Raw genomic sequence first — 23,401 nt, 5'->3', positions numbered from 1 at the left:
TCGAACTTCCGGCGGCCGCGCGCCGGAGAGCTCGAAGCGCCATCCAGCAACCCTAGTCATAGAGCCCCGGTTTTACCTCTGCAGGCTTGGATACCTGTTTTTCCCACTTTATAACTACCTTTGTTACCTTTATAGATACCCTTTAAAAGATTAGTGACTACATGTTCCACGCCTAGTGTGTCCAGTATTCCCCACAATTCCTCTTGAGCCACGCTATCGTACGCTCCCTTGATATCCAAAATGCTAGCCACAGGGGCCTGTGTTCCTTTTCTGCTATTTAGATGCACTGCGTCAGTGAGAACAGGTTGTCTTCCAACATCCTGTGTTTCCGAAACCCATTCTGCAGTTACCCCAGCACCGCCTAATCCTCTATCCACACCTGCAGTCTTTCCTTTATAATCTATCGCCAGCCTGTAGACCACTGATGTCACTGTTATAGGACGGTAGTTGTTTACGTCAGCTTTGTCCCCCTTTCCTTTATAGATCATGCTCATCCTGCTAAGTTTCCATCCATCGGGAACTTCACCATCGATTATTATTGTCTTCACCTCTCTCAAAGCCTGCTTAGACTTCGGACCTAATGTCTTTATCAGCCTAATTGGAATGCCATCTGGGCCTGTTGATGTACTACTAGGAACCCTTTTCTCAGCCCTTTCCCACTCTTGTTGTGAAAATGGAGCCATTGCACCACTCGATTCGTCCTTGTCTATTGTGGTGCATAAAGTACTTCCTTGTTGAAATTTTTCTGTCACCCTTGTTGTTATATATTCAATAGATTCGTCCCCTTCTAGCCTAGCACCTCGGGCTGTAGTTATAAAACTCTGCCCTAAACTCGTCTCATTCCTTAGGGAGTTTAGATGGTTCCAAAATTTCGCAGCTGCCTTTCTATCTTTTTTATGTACTTGTGCCAGCCACTGAGCTCCCTTCCTTCTAATCTTTTCATTGATCAGAAGTGATGCATCCCTTCTACAGCTTAGAAAGTTTGCCCATTTTCTTTCAACATCATCTGTCGGTTCACCCCGCTGCTTAGCATGTCTGTGTTCCCTAGAGGCTTCCTGACGTTTTGCTATGGCTCTCTTAACTTCCTCTACCCACCAACGTTTGGGTTTGTGTCTTCTTTTCCGGGGTGACTTGTCACGCGTCTTAGCAAGCTCTAGCTCAAAGAGTCTAATTAGATTCGTGTATGTTCACACTGTCTTATTATCCTCCGTGATTACTTTCTCAATTTGTTTAGTGGCTATTTCAATTTGCCTTTCTGGATAAAAATTTTCCTGTAGTTGCTCATCTTGTCTCCTTTCCACTTTCACTGCTCTTCCAAAACTTAGCTTGATACGTTTGTGATCGCTACCCAGACTTCTGGAGCCAACTTCATCTATGTGCATTCCCCTGAGCTTATCATACATCCTATGTGACATTAGTGCATAATCTATCGTCGACTGAACCCTTCCTACCTCCCATGTTATTTGGCCTTCACACTTCTCGGTACTGTTACAAATGATCAAATCAAGCCTTTCACACATATCCATGATTATTTTGCCTGTCGTGTCGGTATAGCCATCTATATCTTCTATGTGCGCATTCATATCTCCTAGTATAATTATCTCGCACTCTCTTCCTAACTCCTGAATGTCCTTTGATATACACTCTACCATTGCCTGGTTTTCCTCTCTGGCCTTTGCTCCCGTCCACAAGTACACGAAACCAAGGAGTGTCACTTGACCTGCAACTTTCCCTTTTAGCCATAAATGTTCCTTGCACTCCTGCTTGACCCTTTGCCAGTCTGTACTTTAATGAATGAATGCCCCAATGCCACCTCCCTTTCTGCTGCCTTCTGTTCTATTACAATATTCCCACGCGTAGTCCGGATTGTTCGGAGGTTGTTCCATGTCCCTGAGATGTGTTTCTACAAAACCGTATACCATCGGCCTCTCTTCCCTTAGCTGCTCTTCTATCTCTTCCCACTTCAGCCTGTTCCTACCACCCTGCATGTTATATACCTTATGTCTGAATTGGCTCGGCACTCGTAGCTACGTCTATTTATGCCCCGGACTCTACCTATCTTAGATATTGGTGCCACTTTGGAATCGTATCTGTCCATACCACCTGTCGAAGAGTCTCCCTGGTTGGTTGCCTCGTTGCTAGCTATCCTGCACCCCAAAGGGCTCACTTGCCCACCAAAAAAGCTACTGCGCGTCCTGAAAGTCACCAACCCACCTCGTGACCTAGCCGCCCATCGAAGTGAATTCTGTCTCGTTGAACACCCCCCCCCCCCACCTATGCACCTCTTTGTTTATTTCCACCACCTCAAAGCCTTTTTCTCAACTCATCCGCCATATCTCTTGGTTTGCGTTGACCACCGCTCTTTGCAGGTTGCTATCACGCACCGGTACTTCCGGTATCGTGCATATCACTACCTGTACCTTAGGAGAAGTGGCGCGCATGTCAACGACGCCTTTCGCCAGTGTGGCTGCTAGTCCTGCTGCATCTTCATTTAGGACATCGTTTAAAACGCCTGAAATTATCACGAGGTTTCATCTATCAGCAGTCGTTTTGAGCTTTGCGCTCACTTGCCTCATGACTGCTTCCAGCTTGCGTCCTGGAAACGCCCCTACTGCAACGCTCTTGTCACCTCTTACCCTCTCTTTGATGGCTTCTGTGCATCGATTTAAATTCGAGTCCCCGGCGATTATCACATGCTGTGACTTTTCAGCTGTAGCGTTCTGCACCTGGGGGCGACTTGCACCTGTGACACCGGCTGCTTTGTTCCCTCCCTGCCCCACCACTACCTCGCTGAAGCTGGGCCTTGTGACAGTTGAACCAGCTAAACCTGTTTTTTCCAAACTTGATTGCTTTTCCTTCTCCACCGTTCTGGTTGGCGGTTCCCTACTGTTCTCTCGGTAGGTCGCTTCTTTGTCCAGCTTCGCTAGTGCTTCCTCGGTGGACTTCAGTCTTTCTCCCATTGCCCTCGTTTTCTCTTGCTCTGTCGCTAACGCAGTCTCGAGCTCATCGATTCTCACCAGCAGTTCACTTTGGGCAACCATCATTTTCCCCATTTTTTCCTCGACCTCACACTGCCTACACTTTGCGTCAGCCTCTTCTCCATCCGCTTCTACGCTTGAGTCCACTTTCAAACCCACTCCACATTCTGAACACTTTACAGTCTTTTTAACCATGTCTTTCTGACACCAATTGTCCCTATACTGGATAATTACTAAACTCGAGCCGTGCACTACAAAAAAAAGTCTAAGCTTCTCTACAAAAATTTGCATGTTCAATGTACGCGCACCTCCCCCACGGGGTGGCAAAAAAAACAACAAAAAAATTTCAAACACACACACCCGCACTAACTAATAAAAACCTGGCGACTGGCCCCCGAAAAAGCCGTACCATAATATTAGTGCTACGAAGACATTTAATGCGGCGGCGGCGCCACACTGAGGAGGCGCGCCGAAGCACGTTTGTGTGACATTGGCGGCGTCACCGCAATGCATGGCGCCGGCTGGCGAGTGAGCCCACTACCCTATTCTAGCCCACTTTAGCAAATGTAAGTGTCACTGATGATGATGATGATGAATACACAACTTGGATCAAACCCACTCATGGGGATCAGCCAAGAATCGATTACCTAATATAGCGAGACCTTTTCCGTATTAAATATCTTTACCAACTCCACCCCTCCCCCTCCCAAAAAAAAAAGAAACCGTAGGTAGAACGGAAAGAGTGCAATAATTGTTTTTCAGTCGTTCAAAAAGATGAGCTACAGTTATAACCTTGTTGATTTATCTCATCTATTAACTTTTTTACGACTGCGAGCAACTCAGGGCTAACACTACCGCGTCCACGCACAAAAATACCATAATGTGGAACGAATACCGCCTTAAGCTGATTTGATTGATTGATATGTGGGGTTTAACGTCCCAAAACCACCATATAATTATGAGAGACGCTGTAGTGGAAGGCTCCGGAAATTTCGACCACCTGGAGTTCTTTAACGTGCACCCAAATCTGAGCACACGGGCCTACAACATTTCCGCCTCCATCGGAAATGCAGCCGGGATTTGATCCCGCGACCTGCGGGTCAGCAGCCGGGTACCTTAGCCACTAGACCACCGCCTTATGCGTTGGACGCGCAACGAAGGCTGTAGGTTCGGTCTCCACCTGCAGCAAATGTCGATTTCTCGACCACTAAGTCGTTTGCGATTGTCATAAGCACTGCAATACAGTTGAACACTAGCACTAAATTATTTTATGTTTTCATAGGCCTGACTGTATTATGATTTCACCTGGCAGTGTCCAAAAAAAAAACAAGTCCTTGATAATATTTCATGTATATTTTGGTATAGTAAATCCTTTTATTTGCATTTTTTCACTCATAAATTTCAACGTACCATTTACAAAGTTTCGGAGCTACAATGTATCAACGATGAGAAATAAACTACGGCGACAATTCGTCGAAAGCCTTACGTGCATAAAGGGTCATCCAAAGAACACTTTCGGTCTACCAATGATTCACCCTGTGGATAAGCTTGAAGTTCGCTATATATCTTTTTCTAGAACAAGTTAATAAATAAATAGCACCAGAATACAACAGACAAAAAGAAAACATGCATGCGATTGTCAAAGTGCGTTGAGCTCTTCCCCAACTGTTGGACGCAGGCACAATCGAAATGCGACCACAGAGAGTATAAAGTTGAAACCTTCAATGAAATATATTGTTGAACACATTTAAATACATTCAACATTATTGCAGTGTTTAAGCACGCGTGTCAAGATGTCGCTGAAGGATGCGTTGGTCACGCACTGTGTTCACAAGATACGGAGGAAAAAGTACAATCCTCGTCCACCTCGTCTACTAGTACGACGCCGCGTACCACAAAAAATATAGGGACGCCACGAGAATGAACGCAATGGGGAAGATGACCCTGGCGAGTACGTCCAGCTCGTTGGCCTGGTAGGCACGGTACGAACGGTCCGTCTGGCTAGCAGTGTCGCACACAATCGTCAGCGTGTTCATGGTGGGCGGCCTGCGGTAGACGCGGTAGCGGGGCTCGGCTACGGCAGACGCGGCTCCAACGGCGCCCACACCCTGCGCCCTGGCCTGGTCGCGGTGGGCGCCGTGGGCCAGGACAAACTCCAGGAGGCTGCAGAAGACGGCGACGGCACTGACGAAAAACCAGACGTCGCCCGGCTGCAGCTGGGTGTCGTGCGGGCTGGCGATGCGATTGTGGCCGACCTGAGCTACCAGCATAAGCAGGCAGGCGACGCCCAGAGTGACCCGGGAGGCGGCCGCGCCGGCGTCCACCCAGAAGGCGATCCAGGAGACGATCACCACCATGGTGGACGGCACGTAGGTGGATAGCAGGAACGACCACGTCACCTGGAAGCAGAAGAAGCACCGTGATGTATGACGAAACTTCCCGGCCGGCCCCGCCGCGGTGGTGTACTGGTTAGGGCGTTGAAACGCCTCTGGAACGTAAGCCGCGAACGCGCTGCCATACCCTGTGATTTCGCCCTCCTCCTTCGGTACGAAGGCGAGCGTCTCTGACGGCCGCCCTCTGCCAACACAATAATGCTCTCACAGTTGCTTTCGAGCAGCCGTGATGTTACGTGACAGAGCCACGGTTATGTCACGTGACAGAGCGGTACGTAGGCGAGCGATCTCACACGGCCGGTCACAGCACAAAGCCGGAGGCATGGCCTCCGAGATAGCGTGCTGGCAGGAGGCTCCCAATTGAAAAGAGAGCGACGTTCCAGGCATAGTTTTTCTAGGAGGCATTGGGCGTGGTTGTGGCGCTCGACTGCTAACCCGAAAGTCGCGGGATCGAATCCCGGCTGCGGCGGCTGCATTTTTGATGTAGGCAGAAATGTTTGCGCCTCGTGTGCTTAGAATTAGGTGCACGCTAAAGAGCCCCAGGTGATCGAAATTTCCGAAGACCTCCAATACGGCGTCTCTAATAATCATATCGTGGTTTTGACACGTTAAACCACAGATATTATTATTACTAAGCTTTTCGACTGAGCAGCTTAATTTGGTTGGCTGGTCCGGGCGCGTACATGTTTTTTATTTGTGATTAGCGACTATGTTGAATACTCACTGCCACTTTTAAGTGGTGTCTCGGTAGATGCATTCGAAAAATTCTTGAGGATTGTCGATGGTTGTGCACACTCAATAATCTCAGGTATGTAAGGAACTATGCGAACGACGACGAAGCAGCATGAAACGGCAAGCCACAGCGTTGGTGCACGCGCGACCCGAGCTTGCGTTTGTTTTGTATTTTCGACCTGTTGGCGTTCCTCGGCGTTCCAGTAGGTCTGTACGTAAATAAACTACGTGACATCTGGTGGAGGTGATGATGGTGATATATGGCGTTTTTTGGCGCAAAGGCCATTTGATGGCCAAAGAGCGCAAGTTCATGGGGCAAGGAATGTGGACGATGATTGTGATTAGCGGCTGTATAAGGGCCATAAAATTCCTCGCGGTAAGGTGGGTAAAAACATACAAGTAATAAAATCATGACCATGCCGTGAAAGGTGTGTGTGGTGCGAATAGGTGAACAAAGCTGGTGATAATAAAAGACGATGGTGGATATGTATGGCATTAGCACAAGTGCCTCACTCGTTCATACCCTTGCGTCCAAGGGCCGTGAGGCAAGTGCTTTCTTGTGTAGCCACCGCAGCGAAAACCTCTCAGGAGAGGTCGTGCTACGGAATGCCCGGGTATATGATATGAAAACTCTGAATTTCTTTTAAAAACGCTATCAATGATTTATATATAAAAAGCGGTTCCCTACCGACGAACATTGCAGGGTGTAAAAGTATATGTTGTCGGTAGGGTAATGGAAAGTGTTGTTTTCTTATAGTGTCCAATTGTTCGCACTGAACTAAAATGTGAAGAACTGTTAGTGCTTCACCACATCTGTCACACAATGGTGGGTCGCCCCCGGACAAAAGATATGAGTGTGTTGTGTATGTGTGCCCTATTCTGAGTCTCGTTAGTATTACCTCTGTATGACGCGATTTTGATACTGGAAGCCAATGACCAAGGTGTGGCTTAATAATGGGTAGTTTGTTTTGTGTGTGTGTATCCCACTTGCTCTGCCAGTAGTCCCTAAGGTTTCGTTTGAGAGAAGGCTTAAGATCAAGCGCCGGGATTAACGTGGGTGTAGGGGCAGTGCTTTTGTGGACGGATGCAGCGAGCTGATCCGCCCTCACGTTGCTTTCGATCTCACGGTGCCCTGGCACCCAGCACACTACATGTTGTTTGAGTGTGTAGAGTGTGCACAAAATGGTGTAAAGTGAGACAAGGACCGGGTTTTTTGTTTTTTAAGACTGTGCAGAGCCGTTACCACACTTAGGGAGTGCGTATAAATTACTGCTTTTGTATTTGTAATTGCTTGATGTGTTTGGCCGCCACAAGTATCGCATAAGCTTCCGCTGTGAAGATACTTGTGTCTGGATGTAGAGGGCCAGCATCCGAAAAGGATGGGCCGACAGCAGCGTAGGACACAGAGGAGTTAGACTTGGAGGCATCTGTAAAGAACTCAGGACGTGTGTATTTGTGTTGAAGTTCCAGGAAGTGTGTTCAAATATGGGCAATAGGCGCATGTTTTGTAACTTCTAGAAAGGACACATCGCAGTCTATAGTCTGCCATTGCCACGGTGGCGGATATGCTACAGGAGCCATTAAACTGTGTTCAAGTGAGACTACAGTTTCCTCAGCTAGACTTTTCAGGCGAACTGAGAAGGGCTGCCTCATCGAAGGCCTGTTTTGAAACAGAATTGAGCTCGACAAATCATTAAGAGTAGAGTATGAGGGGTGCTTCTTATCCGCTTTCACCTTAAGGAAATAAACAAAGGACATGTAAGTTCTTTGCAGGTGAAGCGACCACTCATTTGACTCAACATAAAGGCTTGCTATGGGGCTGGTGCGAAAAGCGCCCGTAGAAAGGCGGATGCCTAAATGGTGCACGGGGTCCAGCATCTTCAAAGCACTTAGAGTTGCAGACTGATAAACAACGGCCCCATAATCTAATCGGGTGCGAACGAGGCTTCGATACAGATTCATGAGGCATTGCCTGTCACTACCCCAAGTAGTACGTGACAACACTTTTATAACATTCATGGCTTTTAAACATTTTGTTTTTAAATACTTTATGTGTGGTACGAAGGTCAACTTGTTGTCCAAGATTAAGCCTAAGAATTTATGCTCGGCTTTGACGGACAGACGTTGCCCGTTCAGTCGAATGTCAGGTTCCGAGTGCATGCCTCTCTTTCGAGAGAACAAGACACACGTGCTTTTTTGTGGGTTAAGTCAAAATCCGTTTTCATCTGCCCCTTTGGAGACCTTGTTTAAACCCAGCTGAACCTGCCGCTCACACATTGCCAAGATGCATGACTTGAAGCCAAGCTGAAAGTCGTCGACATATGTACATTGCGGGGGATGGACAAGTGCAAGGAATTCATTTTGATAATAAAAAGTGTGCAACTAAGCACACCACCTTGTGGCACGCCTGTTTCTTGGACAAATGTTTGTGAGAGAACACTGCCCACACGGACACCGAATGTTCGATTGGACAAGTAACTCTCAACTATGGAAAGCATTCTACCGCGGACACCCAGGTGAGACAAGTCTCTTAATATGCCAAAACGCCACGTTGTGTCGTAAGCCTTTTCGATATCGAGAAACAGAGAAAGAATTGTTTGTGGACGAAAGCGTCTCGGATCTGTGCCTCGATACGCACCAGATGGTCGGTGGTAGATCTACCCTCTCGAAACCCACATTGGTATTGGTCAAGGAGATTGTGTGTTTCAAGGAATATAAAAGTCGGCGGTTTATTATTTTTTCAAAGAGTTTACAAAGGCAGCTGGTTAGTGCAATTGGCCTATAACTTGAAACAGAGGAAGGGTCCTTGCCCTGCTCCAAAATAGGGATAACAATGGCTTCTTTCCAGGAAGTAGGTATGGTGCCAGAAAGCCAGATAGCATTGTATAGGGAGAGTAAAGTTTTTTGCGTTTCAAGCGGCAGGTTTTTCAACATTTCATACATGACATGGTCGTGGCCTGGGGCAGAATTACTGCAGGAATTAAGTGATGTTTGTAGCTCAGCTAGGTTGAAAGGTTGGTTGTATGCCTCGTATTTTGTACACTTGTATTCCAGTTTCTGCTTTTCGATTTTTGCTTTATATCTTAGAAAAGCTTCAGTATAGTGTGACGAGCTAGAGACCTGCTCGAAGTGTGCACCGAGAAAGTTCGCCTGATCTTCCAGGCTGTCACCCTGTGTGTTTACGAGTGGGAGTGAATGCACTTGTCTTCCTGTTACTCTACCAACCATGTTCCAGACTTTAGCCTCTTGGGTATAAGAATTAATCCCCGATAAAAACTTCTGCCAGCTTTCTCTTCCGGCCTGCCGACGCGTTCTCCTGGCCTGAGACTTCATTTTCTTAAAAGTGGCAAGATTTTCGGCTGTTGGTGAGTTTCGAAGCACCCTCCATGCTTTGTTTTGCTGCCTGCGTGCATTTTGGCACTCTGAGTTCCACCATGGCACACGCTGTTTTCGATGATGTCCATTCGTTTGTGGTATGCTTTTTGTTGCTGCATCGATCAGAGATGCTGTGAAGTAGTCGACAGCCGCTTCAATGTCTAAAGTGCATATGTCGCGCCAATTTATATGTGTGATGGTATAAAACTGTTCCCAGTTGGCTTTGCTTAATAGCTATTTTGGAACCTGGGGCGGGCATTGAGTTGATGTAGGTGTGCTCAAAACTACGGGAAAATGGTCACTTCCGTAGGGATTAGTGATAACTTTCCAGTGAAGTAGAGGCACAAGCGATGGAGATACTATGCTCAGGTCTATTGAGGAATAGGTATTGTTAGCGAGGTTATAATAGGTTGGTTCTTTCCGATTCAGGAGACACACGCTTGAAGAGAGAAGAAACTGTTCAATCAGTCGACCTCGGGCGTCACAACGAGAGCTGCCCCATAGCCAGTTATGTGCATTAAAGTCCCCTAGAACCAGATAGAGTTCGGGAAGCTCATTCATCAAAGACTGGAATTTATGTTTACGTAGTTGAATACGTGAAGGTATGTATATAGAGCAAACGGTGACGAGTCTGCCTAGAAGCACCACTCGAACAGCCACTGCCTCAAGAGACGTTTGGAGTTTCAAGTGTTTACATGCTAAACCTTGCTTAACTATAACAGCTACACCTCCAGATGATGCCACGGCATCATCACGGTCTTTTCGGAAAATAATGTAACCGCGTAGAAAGTTGGTGTGTTTAGATTTTAAGTGTGTTTGCTGTACACACAGCACTTTTGGTCAGTGAATGTGTAGAAGTTCTTGGACATCGTCGAGGTTAGTGAGAAGGCCTCTGACATTCCATTGTAGAGTCTGTGTTTCCATATTTGATGGAAAGTGGTGCTGTGTGTACGAAAATGAAGTGGCTGTTCAAGTGGGAAGTTGTAACTTAAGTAGCAGGGCCGTTGTCGGGCCCTGTTATTGGTTTCTTGGTTCTTTTGGCGCGCTCTCTGGAGCCACGCCGCGTTTCCGGCACCTGAGGTACCGTGTTTGTGTCCATTGCCTCACGTGAAGCACTGGACGCCCGCGTACGCGAGCTGCTGCTACGTAATTGCGACCTCGCCTGGTGAGACGTGGTCGGTCGACCCGACGACCCTGGAGTCGCCTGAGTCTCTGGCTTGGTAGGTGGAGCAGGCTTGGCTGTTTCCACCATGGGGGCGGCCACCACACCCGATGGCTCACTCTGCGTGGGCCTAGGTAGTGGCGGAGGGTGATGCGACGCTGCCCCCTGACGCGCCGCATCAGCGTAAGTTGTGCCGTGAAAAGCCGAACACCTTCGGCGTGCTTCCTTGAAGGAGATATTTTCGCGAATCTTCAGTGTAATAATGTCTTTTTCTTTTTTCCACTGAGGACAAGAACGTGAATATGATGCGTGGTCTCCGTCACAGTTTACACAATGTAGGGTTTCATTACAATTGTCAGAGATGTGGCCTTGGGCACCGCATTTGGCACAAGCAGGTCGACCACGACAGCTCTGAGAGCCATGGCCGAACCTTTGACACTGGTAACATCGGCGGGGGTTTGGTATGTAGGGTCTGATCGGTGTCTTTGTATAGCCAGTATCTATTGTTTGTGGTAGTTCACTGGTGGCAAAGGTCAGTACCAAGTGTTTCGTGGGGGTTTCCTGATTGTTCCTTCGGATAGTGATTCGCTTCACGTTGGTCACATTCTGTTCTTTCCAGCCCTCGAGGAGTTCCGCCTCCGTCAGGTCAAGGAGGTCTGTGTCAGAAACAACTCCACGTGCAGAGTTCATGGATCGATGAGGTGTTACGCTGATGGGGATGTCGCCGAATGTTGCAAGGTTATTTAGTTTGTCAAATTGTGCTTTGTCACGGAGTTCTAAAAAAGGTAACCACTAGCCATTTTTGTAACTTTGTAGCCATCACCTAATGTGGCTGTCAGGGACCACGATACTATAAACGGGGACACTGTTCTGGCTGTTTTGTTGGGCTTCTCACTGTGTACAACATGATAACGAGGGAATACTTCTTTGGGTCGGCTGAAAAAGGAAAATTCTTCGGTGCGTGCGCGCTTTGAAGCGGCACGGTCATTGAGGAGTGGAAAACTTCTCTGCATGATAGAGGAATGTAATTCAGTAACGATGGCGGCCACCCACCACGGAGCCCAACGAGGGGACGCTACAAGGTTCATGAAACGAGAAACATGCAGACGCCAGCCGTACACCGCTACGATAACCTAATGCGCGTAGGCCAAGGTTGGCTGGTTGCACAAGGTTAACCCAAGCCGCCCATGGAAATGGGGAAGTAACAGAAGAAATTAGAGGACAGGATCAATTTAAAGAGGAGAAAAGACGAAGATGTGGGGGAGAGAGAGATAGGAAAAGGCGACTGCCGATTTCCCCTGGGTGGGTCAGCCCAGGGGTGCCGTCTACGTGAAGCCGGGGCCAAAGGGGTGTGTTACCTCTGCCGGGGGGCCTTAAAGGTCCAATCACCCAGCGTCGGCTTAACCCCCAGGATCCCCTTTTCCCCGGACACGGCAAAGCCACGCACGGCTAGGCGTGGGAGGGAGTAGAAACTCCCCCGTTAGCTCGGGTCCGTGGTGTCGCTACACACCAAACGCCTACTCGCGCAGGCGCCCCTGCGGGGCATCTGGTGGAGGTGTGTGGACTCCCGTACAAACCTGGAACTTCGCTCCCATAAGCTTCCCGCTCTACGTGACACGAACATGGCCACCGAGACGCCTTTCCAGGTGGGACCTTTGACCGTTCATGTCACTTGCGGCGCCGTGTATCCTCAACAAGATCCTCCTATCTTCACGGGCTCCACTGAGTCGGACGTCGAAGATTGGTTGGCGCGGTACGACCAAGTCGGCGCAAGTAACAAATGGGACGACCCAAACAAGCTGGGCTACGTCACGTTCTACCTTGCGGACACCGCGCAACTGTGGTTTAATAACCACGCAGCTGACATTCCTACGTGGTCTGCGTTCAAGACTGCTATTACGGACGTCTTTGGACGACCTGCGGCACGCAAGCTTCAAGCCGAGCACCGTTTACGTCACCGTGCGCAGCAACCAGGCGAGACCTACACGGGCTACATTGAAGATGTGTTGCATCTATGCAACCGCGTCAACTCTACCATGCCTGAGGAAGGAAAAATCAGGCACATTTGAAAGGCATTGACGACGGCGCCTTTCAGATGTTTCAGAAATCCCCCCACAATTGCTGTGCTCGTTTCCCTCTATCAGAGCTTCGATGAGTTGCGTAGGCAGCGCGCAATTGCTCGTCAAGCCCTCACGGCGCCAGACACGCTCGCAAGCTTGTACCTAGCTGCCCATCCCAGCGATCAGCAGCCGCCGCTTTCGACAATCAAGGACTTCGTCCGCAAAGAGGTAGCGCGCCAGCTGTCACTGCTGCCACTTACACATGAGCCCGCGCAAGCTTTGGCACCAGACCTCCGACACGACATTCGGACTCAAGTCGCTGAGGCCCTTCCACCGATGCATCAGCAACCACCTGTCATTACGCCTCTCACGTACGCCGCGGTCGCTGCTCGGCCTACGCAACAGCGTATGCCGTATGCTCAACCTGCCACGCCGCCCTATGTCGTTCCTACAACCCCAATTGCTGCGCCGTATCTCTACGCGAGATCTTCAGCTCCATTTTACCGTCACTCAGACGCTTGGAAGACGCCGGATAATAGGCTTATCTGTTTCGCCTGTGGTATCACTGGACACGTCGCCCGCCACTGTCGCCGAGATCCCCCTCCAGTTGACACCGTGAGCAGGCCGATTGCGTCATCGTCTAGGACGCCATCAAGGTACACCACTGACGGTCATCGACCCTACGCAAACCATCGGTCACCATCGCCCCGACGACGCTCCCTGTCACCTATGCGTCGCCGACCTGCTACGCAAGAGGGAAACTGATCGCTGCAGCTCCGGAGGCAACAGCGGCATACAATTCGAACTGCTTAAGGCTTCCATCTTTCTCACCGCAAAACGTTATCGACGTCAATGTTGAGGAGACCACCGCACAAGCGCTTATCGACACAGGGGCCGCCGTTTCCATAATCTGTGAGACCTTATGCTGCAAGTTGAAAAAAGTGACGACGCCTCTCTCGGGCCTGATGCTCCGCACGGCCAACTCGCAGTGCATAGAACCTACAGCTGTGTGCACAGCACGTTTCATTATCCAAGGTGAACTTTATGCCATTGAATTTTTTGTGCTGGCATCATGCTCCCACAAAGTCGTTCTTGGATGGGACTTTCTCTCGCGTCATCGGGCCATCATAAATTGCTCACGTGCAGAAGTTTCCCTAACACCGCTGCCAACCTCTTGTTTGGTAGATACTCTTTCTGCAGCTTACAAACTTGTCGTTGTTGCAGACACAAAAATAGCACCGAGAACATTCACCCTTGTAACCCTGACTTGTATGGCCGCCTTTGCCGGAACTGTTTTGTTCACTACATCTGACGTATTTACCCGCCGCCGTAGCCTACACCTGCCCTTTGCCATATTCACCGTGGAATCCGGTGCTACCGCCATGCTCGTTGCGAACTCGCTATTGTCGCCAGTTACCTTACTTCGCGGAAAATGTTTGGGTAACATACAAGTCGTTGACCTCTTGCGCCCTCTGCAGTTTGCCGAACACCCACCCCACCTCCAGCTCAATGCTATGACGCCACCTGGGGCCACACTGTCCACGCCAGACTCATTCCAGCCCTCTGTTGCCGCTGAGCTATCGCCGACACAAAGACGCGAACTCTTGCCCCTTCTTCGAGAGTTCCGTTCTGCCTTCGATTGCGCTCAACCATCTTTGGGTCGCACAGCGAACATCACGCACCACATTGACACCGGTACTCATGCTCCCTTACGCCAACGACCATATCGAGTTTCAGCGGAAGAGCGCCGTATCATCAACGAACAAGTCAACGATATGCTCAAGCGTGGTGTCATCCAGCCATCGCAGAGCCCTTGATCGTCCCCTGTTGTACTTGTGCACAAAAAGAATGGGTCTATCCGATTCTTTGTCGACTACCGCCGGCTCAATAAGATAACTCGGAAGGATGTGTACCCGTTGCCGCACATTGACGATGCTCTCGATTGCTTGCAAGGAGCAGAATATTTCTCCTCTTTAGATTTACGTTCAGTATATTGGCAAGTTCCAATGGCTGATCCTGAACGATCAAAGACTGCATTTGTAACACCTGATGGGCTGTATGAGTTTAACGTCATGCCGTTTGGGCTCTGCAACGCCCCAGCTACCTTCGAAGGGATGATGGACACCATCCTTCGCGGCTACAAGTGGAACACGTGCCTCTGTTACCTAGGCGACATCGTAGTTGTTTCTCGCGCCAGTTTTCAACTCACCTTGTTCGTATTCGTGCTATTCTCACGTGTCTCACCTCTGCTGGCCTTCAACTTAACATCAAGAAGTGCCATTTTGCCGCACGTCAGCTCACTATACTGGGTCACGTCGTCTGCAGAGAGGGTGTTCTCCCGGATCCGGCGAAACTCCGCGCCATGGCCAACTATCCGAAGCCCAATTCATCAAGACGCTTCGACGTTTTATCGGCCTCTGCTCATACTTTCGTCGATTTGTGCGCAACTTCTCTTCCATCATCGCGCCTCTTACCAACCTGTTGACAAATTCCAAAGGCATTTCTGCTTGGTCAAAAGAGTGCGACAAATCCTTCACCGCGCTTCGGCGGTTGTTATTATCACCTCCAATACTACGTCATTTTGACCCCGATGCGCCTACGGAGGTCCACACCGACGCCAGTGGTGTCGGTCTTGGTGCTGTATTGGCTCAACGAAAACCAGGATACCAAGAATACGTGGTCGCTTACGCGAGTCGAACCCTCAAGAAAACCGAGTGTAATTATTCCGTCACTGAGAAAGAGTGCCTTGCAATTGTCTGGGCTTTGACGAAGTTCCGCCCATACCTTTATAACCGCCCTTTCGAAGTCGTCACGGACCACCACGCTCTATGCTGGCTATCATCGCTCAAAGACCCGTCGGGGCGCCTTGGTCGTTAGGCGCTTCGCCTACAGGAATACGACATTCATGTTGTATACCGATCCGGCCGCAAGCACTCCAACGCTTATGCCCTATCCCGCTCGACGCTACCGGCTGACCCAACCTCCTTGTCACCTTTTCGGCTGTCATAACACCAATCGACTTCACAGACATGGCATCGGGACAACGCAAAGATGTGTGGATTTCCCAACTCCTCGCCTTTCTGACTGATCCGTTAGCTAATTCGGTCTCAAGAACTATCCGCCGTCATGCAATACATTTCGTTATTCGAGCCGACCTCCACTATCGGCGTAATTACACGTCTGAAGGTCGGAGGTGGCTGTTAGTGATACCCAACCACATTGCTCAGAAATCTGTACTGCTTTCCACAACGACCCGCAAAGCGCTCACGCCGGCCCTCTCAAAACGTACAACCGTCTACGTCAGCGGTACTACTGGCGCGGCATGTACACATTTGTTCATAAATACGTACGTGCTTGTACTGCATGCCAGCGACGTAAAGCCCCACCTCAACGCCCTGCCGGTACACTTCAGCCTCTGCCTTGTCCAGCGCGTCCATTTGACCGCGTCGGTATCGACTTATACGGACCACTTCCCACGTCGTCTTCAGGAAATAAGTGGATAATTGTCGGCGTGGACCACCTCACGCGTTACGCGGAGACGGCAGCACTACCCGCCGCAACCACGAGGGAAGTTGCGTTTTTCATCTTGCGCAACTTCGTTCTTCGCCATGGTGCTCCCCGCGAACTTTTGAGCGACCGGGGGCGTGTTTTCTTGTCGGACGCCATTCAAGCCTTGCTCGCTCAGTGCATGACGACAGCATATCACCCGCAGACGAATGGCCTCACAGAACAATTTAATCGCACTCTCCGTGATATGTTGACGATGTACAAAGCTTCAGACCAGACCAATTGGGACACTGTCCTTCCATTCGTCACGTATGCGTATAACACCGCTACGCACGCGACAACAGGGTTTTCCTCTTTCTTTCTGTTGTACGGACGCGAACCATCGTGTACGCTGGACACTATCCTCCCATACACGCCCGACTCTTCGGAGTACACTGCAACTTCTGATATTGCCAGGTACGCAGAAGATTGCAGACGATTGGCCCGTTCACTGACAACCGAGGACCAAGGCCACCAGAAGCGACGGCATGACACCGACCGACATCCCTCTACTTTCACGACTGGTGCTGTCGTTTGGCTCTGGATTCCACCGAGTACTCCTGGCCTTTCGTCGAAATAACTGGCACGATACCCCGGGCCATACCGCATTCTCACCCGTACGTCACCGGTCAATTATGAGATTGAGCCTTTGACACAGTCTGATGACTTACGCCGTCATGGCCGAGAAATTGTGCATGAGAGTCGCCTGAAGCCGTATTACGACCCTGCTATAGTTACTACGCATTAAGTCGTTAGGTTGGCTACGCTATTCACCGGGGGCCATTGTAGAGAACTATGCGAACGATGACGAAGCAGCATGAAACGGCAAGCCACAGGGTTGGTGCACACGCGCGACCCGAGCTTGCACTTGTTTTGTATTTTCGGCCTGTTGACGTTCCTCGTTCTTCTGGCGTTCCTAGGCCTTCCAGTAGGTATGTACATAAATAAACTACGTGACAGGTAGAACAAAATTATCTCATATATAAGAACAGCAGTGTTATTCAGTCGCGCACCGATCGAAGGCAGCCCTCGCACACTTTTGCTTGCGCATAGATCATGCTACGCGCAAGGTGATGTTTAAGTTAACATTACGGATGCGCCAACGCCGACGGCCAAACCTCGCTGAGCGTGGCCGTATAGCTGCTATCGTGATAGAGGAAAAGAAAGAAGGCGTTGACCATTAACGTATTTCGCAATGTAGACGCGATAAGACGGACTTGCCAAAACGCACTTTACCTTTGAGAAGTGGAAGTCGGCCGCAACGGTGGGGGTGCTGCCGACGGTGGACGTGTCGTCGCGTTGGACAGGCTCGACCTTGACGAGCGTGTAGACGAGCGGACGCACATCCCCGTGCACGGTGACACTGTCATACTGTCCGTGCAATGGGCTCACCGTGTCGTTGCCGATCCAGACGAGGTTCGGTGCGCCGTCAGCATCGTGAAGCAGCTTGACCACTAGGCTGCACACGGTCACGCCAAGGATGAAGTTGTCCCGCTGGCCCAAGCATAGAACCTGGGAGTTTGCATATCACTTCCAGAAATTAACGTCCACATTCGTTAATTGTAATAGGAACACCTATATCCAAAAACAGGGTATTTGTATTGGTTCGGCTATCGCACCCGTCCTTAGTGATATTTTTATGGCCCACTTAGATAGAATAATTGATGAGAGGTTGTCGGGAACTAAGGTTTTAAAGATCTTCAGGTTTGTGGACGATTATTTGTGTTTTTAAGTGTGATGTCGAAGAGTTTCAAAGTGTTGCTGTTTTGACACTTGGAGTATTTGAGACAGTTTGTCAGCCTCTGAAACTAACACATGAAATGCCATATGGTAACACGCTCATGTTCCTAGATCTTTCGTTGCAATTTCAGGATGACCACGTTTGTTGGCTTTATGAGCCCAGGAGCAAAAAGCCATTGTTGCCTTTCTCTTCTGCCCATACCAAAGTAGTGAAGAGGTCTGTCGCACGAATGTGCCTTTTTAATTCCTTGAAGAAGTCTTGTTTTCACCTCATGCTGAAGAGCTTTGAGCAACAGGTTTTGCGACTGCAGGTAGCAGGTTACCTGCAACGAATGGTTATAGGCGTCGCTGAATCGCTACATAGGCACCTAAAGAAACAAAATAGGCAGCGTATTAACACTTCCCTGCAGTAGCGTAAAACGACTGTTGTCCCCTATAGCCATGGTGTGGCACACAATCTTAAAAAGATTGTATATAAGGTGGGCGTCCGAGTGGTCATGTCTGCTCCAGAGATACTGTCAAGAATATGTCACAAAACTTGTCCTGTTTCGAAAGAAAAGAAAGGATGCCAAATTAAGCATTGCAATAAATATGTTGAGTGCACTGTCGGCTGTTTACAGAGTGCCCTTGTCATGTGGTCTTGTTTATGTGGGAACAACTGAAAACGCATAAATGAAAGGTTAAAAGAGCACTACAATAAAGTGAAAAAGGGTACCGATGGTCACTTGGCAATCCACTGTAAGGAGTGTGTGCCGTATTTCGATAACACGTACAGAGATTTATTAACCCGTTTGATAGCAGAAGCTGGGGAAATGACACGTGATGATTTTGAGTGTGTTAGTGCACCCTATATCTCGCTCACGCGGAAAGAACTTTGTTTTTTGGATGCGGTGATAGATAATAACGGATAAGTAATGTACGGGACTGGCACGTGTGCTTTTTGTTGTCTGCCTTTTATTATTATTATTTCTCTTTCACCCCCTTTAAAAACTCTGGCGTTTTACGATAAACGTTTAGTTGAAGTTAAGCGCTTGTGTTGTGTGTTCTGTGTAATAGCGGCTGCGCTTCCTACCAAGATGGATTCATACCAACTGGCCCGATACAATTATTTACCCAGAAGTGAGTTGGGAACAAATGTCTTCATAGTCAGTACCGAGATTGCTATTGTCAGTGAGAGTAACCTAAAACAAGTGTTTTTTTTTATAAACGAGAACAGCTTTATCTATGACGTACAACACTTCCACGATCGGTTTCGGTTTTTCAGATGATACATAGAATACGAATGTATAGTTGAGGATTGAAACACTCGAAGTCTCATACTATACTGTCAAGAGACATAAGCTACGGCCCGACCTCTCGCTAGAGGTTCGAAAACCAGACTCCTATTTTGACTTTTTTTCTTCCTATTTCTCTAGACGAATATGTTGAAGAGCTACAAATGAATAACTCACTTTAAGCATTTTTTTTCGTGAGCTACCCCATGCGCTGGCACCGTCCGTTGACACAAAATCGTGACGGAAAACTGAGAGTCGTAGTCCAGATTTTAGACATTTTGTAGCTCGAGATCTGCATCGCTAGGGTTGTCGGAATCTTGGCGCCATTTTTTTATAGAAATGACCCACGTGTGATAAACGAGAAGGGCCTGTAAAATGGCAACGTTTGCCGACATGTAGCACAAAACTGCCCTAGTTAAAAGGCTGTTAATTCGTATTTCACGGGTCTGGCAAAACTGTCCGGATTAATTGTATAATCAAAAGCATGAAGAAAACAAATCACAAATACCTGGTTCATCATTGGGCTTTAAAAGTAGCACGAAAGCCGGATATGCAAGTTCGTTCATTATGTGAACGTGGCTCAAGGCTTTGTGTCTGAAACTCAAATGCACTCTATACCCATACTTCATTACCTACAAACAACGCGATTGTGGGTGGTGATCACGGCTTTCTGAAAGCCCTCAGCATTTTCGATTATGCCCCGCCGTGGTGGTCTAGTGGCTAAGGTACTCGGCTGCTGACCCACAAGTCGCGGGCTCGAATCGCGGCTGCGGCGGCTGCATTTCGATGTAGGCGGGAATGTTATAGGCCCGTGTGCTCAGATTTGGGTGCACGTCAAAGAACCACAGGTGGTCGAAATTTCCGGAGCCCTCCACTATGGCGTCTCTCATAATCATATGGTGGTTTTGGGACGTTAAACCTCAAATTTCAATCAATGAAAGCACTTTCGATTATTCGCAAAGCCTCGACCGTTTTTGCTCCATTACGTCGCATATTTGCGGCGCTTCGTGAGTGCTTGGCATGCTCCGACGATCGCCCGAAATAATTGGATTGCGGCCAAAGATCTCTGAATTAGCGAGAGTTTGTGGCGAACAAACAATGTATATGCTGGCAGGGACAACCGCATTACCCGATTTTTCGAATTCACGAGTGTCATCAACAATCTTTTAATGCACCGAAATACATCACATTTCAAAATAAGACGGTCATTTCAAAATACACCAGTGAAAAAACGCCGCTTTACGATAGACACAGTCGAAGTGTAGGTGACGGAAGTGACGTGATAACTGTGCAGATCGTGCCTTCGAAGTGGCCTACAGTGGTGTTTGAGAGTCTGCTGCTCACCTGGAATACGGCTCTCTGGCGAGAAAGCAAGAAGTCGTCGTCTCTGACGAAGACGTCCGGCTCGTCCAAGCGGGCCACCTCGCCGACGCCCTCGAAGACGACGCCAGGACGCCATACGCTGCGCGCCAGGAACTCGGGCATAATGCGATAGCCCAGCTGTCGCAGGAGCTCGACGTTGACGCGCGAGTCGCGCCACAGCAGCGACACCCAGGCGTGCAGCTGGAAGCCCCCCAACTCCCCAACCCGGATGTCGCTCACGAACGTCACTTCGAGTTGGATGAAGACCTCGGTCTTGTTGTCAGCCGTCTGCGGTGGCGAAGATTTGGTGTACCTGCGGGGAGCACGGTAAGGTGGCAAGGTTGCGAGATCGGCAGCTCTGGTGCTCCTGTCCTTATTGGCTTCCAGTCGCAACCCCTGCCCCGCTAACTTGCTCCTGTCTGGCGCTTGCTCGCCTGGGGAGCTGCTCACACCACACGCCAGCTCTGAGAAAGAGTCACGGACTGCCTTGGCAGGCGACTTCTCGTTGGTGCGTTTTGTGGTCCCCACCAAGCGCTAACTTGATCGGTCTAGCAGAATTACCATGTACAACCCGCAATCCTGCGATGGTTGCACTGGACTGCACCTTGAATTATTACACCCGTTTGTTGACGACATGCCTCGAGTGACTTTTCAGTGCCGTGTCAGGAGTCGACAAACCCTGCTGCAGCGTCAATGCGCGAAGCGGCGGTGCAGAACGTCGCGTCCTTTCCCGGTCACGCTCACACGGGTAAACTTTGCACTTATCTCCATTATGCTAGGCGCGCGCTACGATCAGTTGTTCCTTTTTAACACGGAAGTGTTCTTTGCCAGGGTACACCAATATTTCACTGCCGTATTTATGTGGCGGCGGTAAAACGTGCACAAAAAGTCACAGTTCCAGCATAAGGCTGAAGCAATAAATGCAATAGGAACACATTGGGCTGTTAAATGAAGTAACGCTACGATATTTAGAAATCACATGAAACGTAGCGACCATGGTCGATTGTACTTGAATGGCCAGTAATACAGTAACCACAGTATCTAAACAAGTGTTATGAATAGTTGACTGCGCGATGTCCGTCAGGGAGGCAAAGTCCAAGTTCGGCATCGAGAAACGTGACGAGCCACTGATTTTTACGTCAAAGTACATTAACGTTGCAGTCTTCGGTGACTTATCACCGCTATATCTTGTAGGCACGTCACCGCACCGAAGTTGTGCAGCAAGGAGTCCATGACGTCAGTCCGCGAAGTTCCTGGCGAGACGTAAACTGTTACGATGACGAAGCCGCGCAATGTTTTAACGGTGCAAGCATCGCCACAACTCGTGGCTCTGAGACGGGCGCGCGCGCCCATCCATGAGCCGGGCGCTTCGCTTTTAAAGATAACTGCCAGATAGCGCTCATGTATCACGTGTGACGCGACTTGATGCGCTCGTTCGCCTCCGCTGCGCTCTCGAGGCAGCGGAGGCAAGAAAACCAATAGCCGATTTTCTTGCGCAGAACATTGAATAAACGTTTCGTTCACTCTTTTCAGACACAAGACTATCGTCTTTCGACGACATTTGCCGATTAGCATGCAGATGCGGGGCCAATTTTTTTCTGGATTATTTTTCTTAAATTTCATGTATATAAATACGTATACTTATACAGCCAGTGACGGCGACGCCGATGTCAAAATTCAGCCGAGAGTATCCATATAATTTCTATCGCAGTAAAAAGAAGCTGAAGCCTGATGAGAATCCTCCCAAGAACACGGGAAGGTATAACGCCTTTCGAAGTTGGTTGGCTTGTGGACGCTAAGTGCGTTTTTTCTTTTTTTTATGCTTCACGCAGACGCGCACCGCATGGCAAGTAGATGTGACTTCGATGTGAATTGGCCAACCTAATGTCAGTGATAAAAATATAATGGCTAGTCACTTGCGCACTAAAAACAACAAATGATCACCTGGAGCCCACGACTTGGGTGTAAAGAGCTGCTTCCTCTGCGGAAAATGCGGCGCAGTCCCTGAGGAGAGTTAGCAGCAGGAGCAGCAGCCGGCTGGCCGAAGACGCACGCCCAAAGCACTCGGCTCTCGGGTCGGCACGGCTAGCGCACCGCTCTGACCAACCGTCTAACCCTACATGGAGTCGGTCTCGCATCGGTGCGGCCCGCAGAGTCTTCCGCTCTGGAGGTGTCATCACTAACATATCGACTCTATCGAAACCCGTACCCATCTCGGAAGCACGAATGCGAAGGTGAGCTACCCACAGCGAGTGCTAGCTAATCGGGCAGCGGCCGCCGAGGATAATAGAACCCTTCTGTGAGGGTGATTTGTAGGTGATGATGATTATGATGTTCCTTCTTACATGGCTCGTACCCACCCTGGGTGACTGGGAGAGACGAATGAGTCTGAGTAGGCTCAACACTCTGCCGATCTATGGGAAAGAGTAAAACGTAATACAAATAGAATGAGAAATCCCAGAAAAAAAATGAAAGGTAGACAGAAAGGTCATGAACTAAATAGGAAAAAAATTGCCCCCACCTCTCCGAAGGAAATCGCAAGAAAATGCAAATGCATTTTTTGCGCCGAGAGTATGCGGCATAGTAATTTTACTGGCGCAAATTAATGACGAGACGAGTTTACACATTCATCAGCCAGCGACCAGTCGAGAGGGAGGCGCGCGCTTCACCAAACAGCGGCGAACGGATGCTGCCACGTTTGAAAACACGTAATCTAATGGCCTTCTCTTTCCCACTTCACCGTCACCGACGGCCGGCCGATTGACCGCCGCTGCTCCCG

At 49.2% G+C, this 23,401-nt stretch overlaps 1 protein-coding gene across 1 annotated transcript; it reads right to left on the bottom strand.

Annotated features, from left to right (window-relative positions):
* Positions 1–4,685: 4,685 nt before the first annotated feature.
* LOC119164750 (glycine receptor subunit alpha-2) lies at positions 4,686–22,808 on the bottom strand. The gene is made up of 4 exons (XM_075874499.1): positions 22,567–22,808; positions 20,605–21,064; positions 17,483–17,758; positions 4,686–5,377 (listed from the first exon to the last, which is right to left on the bottom strand). The coding sequence occupies exons 1-4, from the start codon at positions 22,806–22,808 to the stop codon at positions 4,853–4,855; spliced, it is 1,503 nt and encodes a 500-aa protein (XP_075730614.1). The 3' UTR covers positions 4,686–4,852.
* Positions 22,809–23,401: the final 593 nt, after the last annotated feature.

This window comes from Rhipicephalus microplus, chromosome 9 (genome assembly GCF_043290135.1).
Source record: "Rhipicephalus microplus isolate Deutch F79 chromosome 9, USDA_Rmic, whole genome shotgun sequence".
NCBI lineage: Eukaryota > Metazoa > Arthropoda > Arachnida > Ixodida > Ixodidae > Rhipicephalus > Rhipicephalus microplus.
The sequence above is the reverse complement of the archived record's forward strand: the minus strand, read 5'-3'. Positions and strand labels throughout refer to the sequence as shown.

Excerpts from the sequence above, each read along its gene's own strand:
- LOC119164750 (XM_075874499.1), bottom strand. The coding sequence starts at position 22,808 with ATGTTAGTGATGACACCTCCAGAGCGGAAGACTCTGCGGGCCGCACCG. Across the intron at positions 21,065-22,566 it reads ACCCAAGTCGTGGGCTCCAG|CTCCCCAGGCGAGCAAGCGC; the intron begins GTGATCATTTGT and ends TGGTGTGAGCAG. Across the intron at positions 5,378-17,482 it reads CCGACTTCCACTTCTCAAAG|GTGACGTGGTCGTTCCTGCT; the intron begins GTAAAGTGCGTT and ends TTCTGCTTCCAG.